The 11,150-nt window shown below is 39.0% G+C and overlaps 1 protein-coding gene and 1 non-coding gene across 2 annotated transcripts; one reads left to right on the top strand and one right to left on the bottom strand.

Moving 5' to 3' along the window:
* Window positions 1–1,511: 1,511 nt before the first annotated feature.
* LOC130468229 (small nucleolar RNA R71) lies at window positions 1,512–1,618 on the top strand. Its single transcript, XR_008928648.1, has one exon. It is a non-coding gene; the product is annotated as a small nucleolar RNA R71 (small nucleolar RNA).
* Window positions 1,619–7,413: 5,795 nt separating this feature from the next.
* Window positions 7,414–8,919, bottom strand: LOC110791984 (2-hydroxyisoflavanone dehydratase-like). Its single transcript, XM_021996765.2, has one exon. The coding sequence runs from the start codon at window positions 8,729–8,731 to the stop codon at window positions 7,793–7,795; it is 939 nt and encodes a 312-aa protein (XP_021852457.1). The 5' UTR covers window positions 8,732–8,919; the 3' UTR covers window positions 7,414–7,792.
* Between the last annotated feature and the right edge of the window lie 2,231 nt (window positions 8,920–11,150).

Below are 11,150 nucleotides of genomic sequence, written 5' to 3'. Positions count from 1 at the left end.
CTCTAACAGGGACGTCCTCTAAAACACCTAAGGGGTATTTGACAGAACGGTCGGCCATTTGTAGAGTGATATTGGTAACCTTAAGCTCACCCATATTCAGTTTAGTACAGACAGACAAAGGCATGACAGACACACTAGCACCTAGATCACATAAAGCCTTATCAATAAATACGGTGCCAATGTTACATGGGATGGAAAAACTCCCGGGGTCCTTAAGTTTAGGTGGAGACTTGTTTTGCAAATAAGCACTACATTCCTCAGTGAAAGCTACAGTCTCTAACTCACAAAAAGCACGTTTTCTGGTCAAAATATCTTTCATGAATTTAGCATACGCAGGAACTTGTAAAATTAATTCAGTAAAAGGAACCGTTACCTGCAAATTTTTGACCACTTCCAAGAATCTGCCAAACTGCTTGTCTAGCTTATTCTTGAGTTGTCGGTTTGGGAAGGGGAGTGCAACAGGTGGTACTTGTATATCCGCCCCCTTCTTAACCGCAGTTGTAGCCTCATTCTCATTGACTACCTTTTCAGCTGGTTCCTTCTCACCCATATCTATCTTCGGGATTTCCTCACTGACCAGATCACTAGCAGACACCCCGGAATCAACCTCAACCGGCATAGAAGGACCATCATAATCCCTACCACTCCTCAATGTAATTGCATTAGCAGACTCCCTATTTTCGGGCTGTGAAGGAAGTTGGCCTGGTGGCCTCCCTGCAATAGTAGTAGCCATCTGTGCCAACTGTGTATCAATGATCTTGTTATGAGCAGTAAGAGCATCGATTTTTGCATCCTTTTCACTTAGAGATTTTTGCATTTGTAGCATCATGTTTCTCATCTCTACTAGCATAGGGTCAGGCTGTGTGGCTTGAGGTTGTGGTTGTGGGGGTGATGTGTGTTGTCTAGAGAACCCAGGTGGCCCACTAGACTGTTGGTTGTAGTTGTTTCGGGGTTGGTAAGATTGTTGGTGTGGGGGTTGATATGGTTGTGGTGGTGGATGTTGAACTTGGTGAGGGTTTTGGATGTTGTTGCTCCTGTAGGAAAGCAGAGGGTTATTTTTGTAGCCCTCATTGTAAGAGTTGGAGAATGGGTTGTTTTGTTTGTAGGATTGAAAAGCATTACATTGTTCAATAGAGCTTCTACATTCCTGTGCATAATGACCAGACATTCCACAACTTTCACAAACAGTAGTAGGTTGGGCACTCATAGCAGCTACACTAACAGGTTGGGCAGATTGAGCATTGGCCGCTTGCATATTATCGAATTTATAATGTAAAGCAGTCAATTGGGCAGTTAATTGTTCAATAGAATTTAAATCATGCTTACCACCCCTGTTAGATAGACCTCTAGGATTTCCATACTGGGCATTGTGAATGGCTATCTCCTCAATCACCTCCATAGCTCTAGGCACCTCAAGTTGCATGAACCTCCCACTGGCAGCTGAATCCAACAAACATCTAGACTCATTGCCCAGACCATTATAAAACTGCTGAATCAAGAACCAATCTTCCAAACCATGGTGCGGGCATTCTCTTTGCAAATCCTTGAATCTCTCCCAAACCTCGAACACACTCTCATCCGCTTGTTGTGAGATACCTAATATCTGACCCCTCAGACGAGCCGTTTTCTCAGGTGGAAAATATTTAACATAAAAAGCAAGAGCCAAGGATTCCCAATTATTGATTTTCAAAGCCGCCCGATTCAACCCATTAATCCACAGTTTAGCTTTCCCACTCAAAGAGAACGGGAAAAGTATCTCCATAGTCTGCTCCGGAGTCAATCCCTTTTGCTTGATGGTGGAGCAATATTGGATAAAGGACTGAATGTGAAGATTCGGATCTTCACCTGGTTCCCCACCGTACTGGCGTCTCTCGATCATGTTAATCAATGCGGGCTCAATCTTGAAGGTCTCAGCTGCAATAGAAGGCATGATCGCCTTTGGCAACACGGACAGACTTGGCTTAGAATAGTCCGTAAGCCGTGGGGTAGGTGGCGGTATCAGATTTTCGTCACCCATCTCTATCTCTGAAACTGAATCTGTATCTGAAGGAAAAAGATCGCCAATATTATGATCAGAGTCAGAGTAATTCCCACACTGTGCAATGAAAGTTCTTCGTCTACGAAAGGTTCTTTCGGGCTCAGGATCGAATGGAGTAAGATTACTAGTACCTACGGTCCTGGGCATAGACAAAGACTACAAAACAATGTGAGATCCGGTCTCAAGGAACGTGAGTTCCTTGAGTAGTAACAAACAATAATCTAGGATAATCAATCAATAACAGAAAATAAAACCGTCTCCCCGGCAACGGCGCCAAAATTTGACAGGCTAAATCGCACTCCTATCAAAGATAAACCTAACGTTCACCAACTAAAAATATAGCAAGGGAAGCAAGGATCGTATCCACAGGGAAACAATGTTCTTTCTACTATTAATCGGCAATTCTAGACTATTGGGAAACAAGAATATAGGTTGATTTGTATAATGAAACTAGGATGATAATAAAATAGGGAAAAATCAGATATTAAAAGGTCTAGGGCACAGGTTCACCGATGAACAACATTCCAGGATGACAACAATCGATAATAATCAATAAAACAGTTAATTAGACTAGCATGCTCTCTCGAATCGATACTAATCATAGACTTAGAATTAACGGGCTCTCGCTACGTATTAATCCCAATTCTACCTATTGAAACAAGCCTAAACATCAAATTGCATCTCTCGAATCTTAATTTGATATTGCGAAACTAATACAATCAAACCTGCGCAAATCTAATTGCAAAGTAGATAAGGGCAATCAATAGGAATTAACAGCTAAACCAACAATCAACAACAATTAATCATCCTTTCACATTCGTTCATGGATTCCCAAAACCCTAGAAAATCAACTACTCACACATATTAACAATAAGCAAAGCAATTGGCATGATTGAAAACATAATTAAAGCTTAAACAAAGAATTGAAATAAGGAATAATACCTAATTGAAGAACAATGGCAAATGAAAGCTTCGATTTTTTTATTGAAAATAAACTAAGTGTTTAGAACAAATTAGAGAGAGAAAATTAAGCTTAGAGAAATAAAACTAAGTATTTTAACACTAGGATATGAGATAATGAAGTGCCCAACTAAATTAACAAAAGCTATATTTATAGTTTAGCCTAAAAACATAAGAAAAAAACCGGAAAAAAATAAAGAAGGACGCGCGCGCACAGCGCCTTGGGTTGTCGTCGCCCGGTCGGGCGGCTCTCCGCCCGACGGGCGTAAAGCTCGAAGTCCGCCCGACGGGCGCAGGGCTGCCCGACGGGCGTAGGGCGACTTTCTGAAAACCTTCTCCGCGCGCCCGGTCGGGCGGCTATCGCCCGTCGGGCGTATGGCGATTTCTTCTGCTGCTGCTTCTGATGGGCGCCCGGTGGGCACCGGGCGAAACTCCGCCCGTCGGGCGCCCTCTGACGAACTGTTCCTCTGCTTGCTCGCCCGATGGGCGAGGGGCAATCCACCGGGCGGAGGGCTAAGTGATCCGCCCTTCGCCCACAACACCTAGTCTAACTTCCGGGGCTCGATCATGAACATCCAGGGCTCCCGTAAGTCGACAAAAGTCGTCCCGAACTCCCTCGGGATCCTGTAGTGGCCTAAATCATCAAGAAACGGGCCTAACAAGACCAATTTCTCACTAAGTATTCCTGAAACTCACGGCACACTAAAATACACAGATTAGTACTAAAATGGCTCCTAGGAGCTCATTCGACGCATGAAAGTACTAAGGGACGGGGGTGAAAATATTATATAAAACGCACATGCATATCACACGCTGCTCACCATCGCTGGGCGCAAGCGCTCGTCGCACGCGCACGCTGCTCACCATTGCTGGGCGCAGCGCCAGCGCTCGTCGCAACAAGCATGCTGCTCACCATCGCTGGGCGCAGCGCTCGTCGCACGCGCACGCGAGGCAGTGCGCGCTGTGGCGCAGCTCGCTTGCTGCCCACACACGCGACTGCTCGTGCCTTGCTCTCGCCCTTGCCCATGCGCCCATCGCACACAGCCCACGACACAAGGCAGGGCAGCTGCCTTGTGCTCGTGCACCATGCCCTTGCTCGCTGCATTCGTACCGCATGGGCGACGAGCTCCCTTGCTCGTCGTCGCATGCCCGCACTATACAACACCCCTTAAGGGTAACACGTAGCGTCCATTGCTTTGTGCGTGCAAATTATATGAGCGAATCGCATAAAAATTAAAAATTTTATTTTCAAAATTAATGACAAATTAATAAATCATATTAATTTCATAATTTTAGGGCGAAAAATCGAAAATTTATTAATTTATTGATTTCCGATTAACATGGATTCAAGTCTAGGTCATAAAAATTTAAAATTTAACATAAATTTACAATTTTTATGGTGGTTTTTAATCATAGGTATCTAATTAAATTATAACTAATTATGAAAATCAAATTAATTCTAAATTATTCCAATTTTCAACAAACTAATCATAATTACGAATTAGATTGCATAATTAACAAGGCTAGGCATTCAAACTTGTTAAACATATACAGTAGGTCAATCAAAAATTCAAGATTAATCAACAAGAATCGCAAATATTTAATTTAACATCTTAAATTTACGAAATTTTGCATTCGAAAAACTAAAACCTCCGAAAAGTCATAGTTAGGCTTCGAATTTGAGAATTCTGGGTTCGGCCGAAAAATACTAATTTTGTCAAAATTTTAGAATGCCTTTTACATGCGGAATTGACACAAAAATCACTTGATTTGGATGAGTAACGAAGAAACTGCCGAAAAACTGCGTACGTATAATTAAATAAACGCAATTTGCAATTAATTAACAATTACGAAAATTAATCACCCATTTTAATTCTTGCAAATTTGTAATATTTAATCATGTTTATGCAATTTAGATTATGAAAATAATAAGAGGCTCGTGATACCACTGTTAGGTTATGATACATATGACAATTCATAAATCATGCGGAAAAACCATAAAGCCAGGAAAGCATATTATTTACACATAATCATTTAGCATAGAATGGATGCATACATGTTGTAGCATGCCTTCCCTAGCTGCGCCCGAACCGAACAAGAACAAGTCTTTAGGACTCCAAATGTCGTCCCTCCGTAGATAGTCCACAGTACGTCCGGATCCGCCTCAAGTTAGACCAACTAGAATCGCCCTTAAGGTGCTTAGGAATTTCGGCTAGTGTATGCAAGTGTATGGCTTATTTTATTTCAAAAACTTACCCTTTGAATACTTCAATCGTACCCATAAATTGTGACCCTAGGCACCTATTTATAGGAGTATGGAAAATGAATTGTAATCCTACTAGGATGTGGATTTGCTAATTAGAACTTTATTAGGACTCTAAATAACAAAGCAAATCTAATAGGTTTAGGATTTTAATCTTTGCACAAATCCTAATAGGATTAGGATTTCCCGCACAAGCATCGCACAAGCCGTGCACCCGCGCAAGCCTTGCGGCCCACGACAGGCGCACAGCCCACGCTGTTGTGCTGCGCGTGCGCGCCCTTTGCTGGGCCTGGCCTTGCGCTGGGCCTGGTCGAGGCGTGCGTTGGTGCGTGCGGCTCGCTGGGCGATGGCCTGGCTTCGTGCTGGGCCTTCATCTAGCGGGCCTCGTCCGATGCTAATTCGTACGATACGCTCCCGATTAAATTCCCGATTCCGGAATTCATTTCCGATACGAACAATATTTAATATTTCCGATTCCGGAATTAATTTCCGTTTCGAACAAATATTTAATATTTCCGTTTCCGGAATTATTTTCCGATTCCGATTATATTTCCGATTCTGACAATATTTCCGTTTCCGGCAATATTTCCGATACGATCCATATTTCCGTTTCCGGCAATATCATCGTTTCCGGAGTATTCATTTCTTGCTTGTGACGATCTCAGCTCCCACTGAAACCAAGATCCGTCGATTCCGAATATCCATAGATAGAGTATTTAATGCCATTAAATACTTGATCCGTTTACGTACTATTTGTGTGACCCTATGGGTTCAGTCAAGAGTAAGCTGTGGATTAATATCATTAATTCCACTTGAACTGGAGCGGCCTCTAGCTAGGCATTCAGCTCACTTAATCTCACTGAATTATTAACTTGTTAATTAATACTGAACCGCATTTATTAGACTTAACATAGAATGCATACTTGGACCAAGGGCATTATTTCCTTCAAAACTGGTGTTACTTGAATTACTAAGCTGATGTTACTTATACCTTGTATTCGCGGTTACTTTTTTTGTTTTATTGAAGTTTCATGTAAGAGGTTCCTTGTATAGACCGGTATTACTTGACTTTCTATGATGATGTTACTTGTACGTTGTATTTGTTGTTATTTTCTTGTGTTTACTACATTTTCTTGAATTTCATGTTCGAGGTTCGTTGTATAGACTGGTGTTACTTGACCTTTTATGCTGATGTTACTTGTAGTTATTGCATTTTCTTCAACTTCATGTTAGAGGTTCCTTGTATAAACCGGTGTTACTTGAATTTCTATGCTGATGTTACTTATACCTTGTATTCGCGGTTACTTCTTTTTTTTATTGCGTTTTCTTTAATTTCATGTTAGAGTTTCCTTGTATATGTTGATGTTACTTTATTTTCTATGTTGATGTTACTTTATTTTCTTTGCCGATGTTACTTTTTTTTATGCCTTTAAACGCATTGGGTTTATTTATAAGTGTGAACATGTCACACCATCAAGTTGATGGTGTGGCTGGTCTCATATAAGACTTGAGGTAAAATATTACAGAGAAAATACAAGCCAGGAAAAAAAAAAACAGATATTCCCTCCAAATGTGGCGCATGGAGGTTAAAAAAGAGAGAGAAAATTAATCAAGAAAAAAAATATGATAATATAGAAGGAGTAAAAGGAGGAGAGAAAAGGGGAGAAATTAAACAAAACATACAAAATCATCAAAAATAAACGCAGGAGGTGGAAAAAAAATCAAGAAAAACAAAAAATCTACGAGGAGTAAAAAGAGGAGGCGGGAGAATGTTGCAGAAATAAGAAATTAAACAAGAAGTCACCGTCCTCACCGCAAGTAAATAATTAACAAAAAATCAGATCTTTTAAAACAGGGATAAAAAAATTGCAATAATTTACAAAAAATTCAAGAAAAAATCCTAGATAAATCGAAAAGGGGCACTAAATAACAAGAAAAAAAATTGGGAAAGAAATTTTTTTACAAGGATTCTTACCTTCTTGGATCTACTATGGAGGTGAGAACTAATTACCATATTCAAATTGAACGGTAGGTGAAACTTGAAAGAATGAATTAAGGGAAAGTCAGTAGAATGAATATGGGTTGAGGACAATCTTGTAATTTCACATTAAATCTGAATCCTCTAATTGTAAACGCTGCTTTTAGCTACGTTTTTGGATTTAGCGGATTCGACTCAATCCGCTATTACAATCCTCTAACAACCAAACACCCCAATTAGAGGTTTTGAAAGGTCAAACCTCTAAATTGGTCCAAACCTCTAATTTTCTCCCAATTCTCTAACAACCAAACACCACCGATGATAAAACAGCGTGAACTATAAAAGATCAAACTTAACGTTATAGTCCAAATTTCATAATCCTCCCCGATTGAAATAAAAACATGATAAAGATAGACACTTTTATTTAGCCTTATGATTAACATATTAGCAACCTCATTGTCCAAAACATAGACAATTACACATTCCATATTTTAATTATTTACCATCTTAATTAATAGTAATAGTAATTCCTATAAAAACCATATATGATCGATCATGAGTTGGTAAGAAAAGTAACAAGGCGTTTGAACACAAGCTTAGCATTGTCAGTATCTGGATTAGACATATGAAAACAATGACCTTCTCCTTGAACCTCAAGCAACTCAACAACCCCTTGAAACCCACTCTTTTTAAGTGCATCAGTATACCTTACTGCACCATCCCTCAACTCATCCTTCTCAGCCACCACAACCAGAACCCTACTACACCCGAGCGCGCTCAACCTCGGTGCTCCAACACCGGTAGGGTTAATCATATGGTTGTTGAAACCACCAGGCGCGGTCGGGTACACAAAGTCCCATATCTTGTACATGTAGTCCATCTCCAACTGATTATTTTCATCATCTAAGAAATAAGGGTGAGATAAGAAAGCTCCTAGGATTTTGACCTTGTCCAAGCTTTCTTGTCCGGCTCTCATTGCTATGTTATGTACAATGTTTCCACCAGCACTGTCGCCACCGATGAAGAGTTTGTTGAGATCAGCATGGGTGGCTAACCAAGGGTCCGAGAGCGAGACGGCCCAGTTTAGGGCTGTCCAGCAGTCTTCATAAGCTGTTGGGAGGGGGTGCTCAGGAGCGAGCCTGTACTCTACTGAGACTATTATTACTTGTGCTTGTGAGGCAAGGGTGTTCATGTAACGGTGGTTGAGAACGGAGAAAGCGGATTCGACACAGAAGCCGCCGCCGTGGAAGTAGACTAAGAGTGGGATGTGGTGGTTATTGTTGGTGAGTTTGGGAAGGTAGAGCCTAGCGGAGAGGTTTGTGTTGGCGGGGATTTTTATGTCTTTGGAGGCGACGCCGGTTTCGGGGTCTTCCGGTGTAGGAGGGACGTGGGGTGGGGCAAAGAGTCGTTCCACTGAGCCATCATTGAAGACTCGAATGAGCCCTGTAAACTCTACTTTCACCTCTTTTGTTGTTGGTGTTTTGGATTCCATTTGGAATTTGATAGTGAGAAATTAATTAAGCAAATGTAATGGAATTAAGATTATATAAAGAATGAAACTACCAATTTTGGAAACCTTATCAAGTGGATGGTACATTTTTTTTTTTTTTGAAAGGAAGGGGATCGTAGGAACTGAACAAACAAAAAAACAAACACAGAGGAGAGTTCGATCCATTTATAAGTATAAGAGATATTTCAGACTAAAATCAATTGACAATATTAGAAGTAACTCCCGATTTATACATTGTACATAATAAGTTGTTATTTTCTCTCTTCTTTCTCCAATGTGGTACAATTCATATATGGATAACACTGGGTCATAACAAGTTGATTACCAATTTTGGTAACTTTGTTGTTCATCCTAGCTACATGCTGACATACATCCAATTCAATGATCCAATTGGCTTCTTTTGGGAAGAGAGTATTAAGAGCAACTCCAATGGTTACAAAATGGACCTGCTCACAAAAAAATTGAGCATGTGAGCAGGTAGCCCATCATTAGTACAACAATGACATAATCAACTGTTAAAACCTTATAGCTATTTTGGGCTACGTAGCTCAAATAAATGTAGCTCAAATAAATAAATTATTTAAATTAAAAATTATAGAGATTTGTAGTTTTAATCAATTGTAGTTAGAAATTTGATGTGCCAAACTTAGCCACAACATCTTGTAGCTCACCATTGGAGTTGCTTAATTCATACTCAAATCCCAACCCCCGCACATTTTTTACGTGTTTCACTCGTTCGTAACTTGCTTTTAGTCCGTTTAATACGTAATTTCAACCGCTTTATTAAATGAGATTCATACATTGTACAACCGATTATATCTTTTAAGGTACAAATAAGATATTTTTGCTTATTTGCTCATGTGTAGCTCCATTTGAGCAAACAAATTAGTTAAGGGTATGGTTTAAATCATTTTAAAAATGTAATGAGTTTCTTAAAGGTTAAAAAACCATACAAGATCCTTAAAATTTAAAAATACTCAAAAACTTTTGAATTCTCTACTTTCACATCTTTTCTGTTGTTGTTGTTGTTGTTGTTGTTGTTGTACGTTGGATGTTGTTGTTGTTGTTGTTGTTGTTAAATCCTTTGATTATTGGAGATTGATGGTAAGATTTATACCTAGTATTTAAAAAAGAAAATCATTGATTATTAGATAATACGTGCCATCTTCATCTTTCATCCATAATTTTTTTTTCCTACAGTTTTTCCTTTTTGTTGTTTGTTATATGAAGTATTTATTTTAGGGCTTCAACACTTCTTCCGCTTCATCTTTCCCATTCAATATCAATTCACCATTTAATTCAGATATTCATTCAACGTACATCTTCCACACCATTTCCCTCTTTAACACACAATATTAATTCAGTAAATTTATATAATTCAACTTTCAAATTTCACATCTATATAAATCATTTAATCTCACTAAAATCACAAACCCTCAAAAAAATTAGCACTTTAAAAGACGGCTTAATAACCACTATATAATTACCCGTTCATTAAACGGGCTAAAAAACAAGTTAATTTTAGGTGGAAGTTAACTAGTTAAGCAATAAGCAATATAATACAATTATGCTCATAAATGAAGGATTAAACACCGCAGGATTATGGTAAGTGGAGGTAGTAGGTAGGTGAGTTAACTACGTACCAGTTTGAGAAACTTTCCCACATGCGGATCGACACACCACACCACTTGGTTTTTTCTGGGTAGAGATCGAGTTTCAGTGCATTTTGATTCACGGGGCATCACAAAGTCGGCCTTAAATTATGCAAATTTGACAAAAATATGCAATTGGTAATTGAATTGTATGGAAAATTAATAACACAGCATCTTAAAGTATACGATGAATTATTTTCGGATATCTGATATGTGTGGCGACGGGCAACATACATATCAGAGTAAAAGACAAATAGCTAAAAGACAATATAGGGAAAAAAATGAAGTATCATTCTGACAAAAAAAAAGTACAATTTTTGTTTAAAAAAGTACCATTCAATTTCTTTTTTGTTCTTTTTCCTATTTTGTCTTTTGTTATGATATGCATTTGCAAGCCTATATCAAATACCCAAAAATACTTCCTCTAAAGTATACTTCGTATTCACTTACCCTATTTTAACGTGATACACTAATTAAGAGTAAAATCTTTTAAAATTTAATATCAATGTTACATTTTTTTGGAGGCAACTAGTGTGTGGCCCGGGCGTTGCCCCGGTTTCTTACTTTTATTCGAGTTTATTTATTTTCTAAATACGTGCATATATAGATGGAGTCGTCGTCGACGTCAAATGACATCAAATTACGGTGGTGACACAAGATTAGTGGCCGATCAACAAACTTCCCAAATATGAAATCCCGCATTCGAAAATCAAAACAAAGTTAGATACTTTACATTTATAAATTAAGTA

Source organism: Spinacia oleracea, chromosome 2 (genome assembly GCF_020520425.1).
Source record: "Spinacia oleracea cultivar Varoflay chromosome 2, BTI_SOV_V1, whole genome shotgun sequence".
Taxonomy (NCBI): Eukaryota; Viridiplantae; Streptophyta; class Magnoliopsida; order Caryophyllales; family Amaranthaceae; genus Spinacia; species Spinacia oleracea.
Note: the sequence above shows the minus strand (reverse complement) of the source record. Positions and strands in the feature narration are given on the sequence as shown.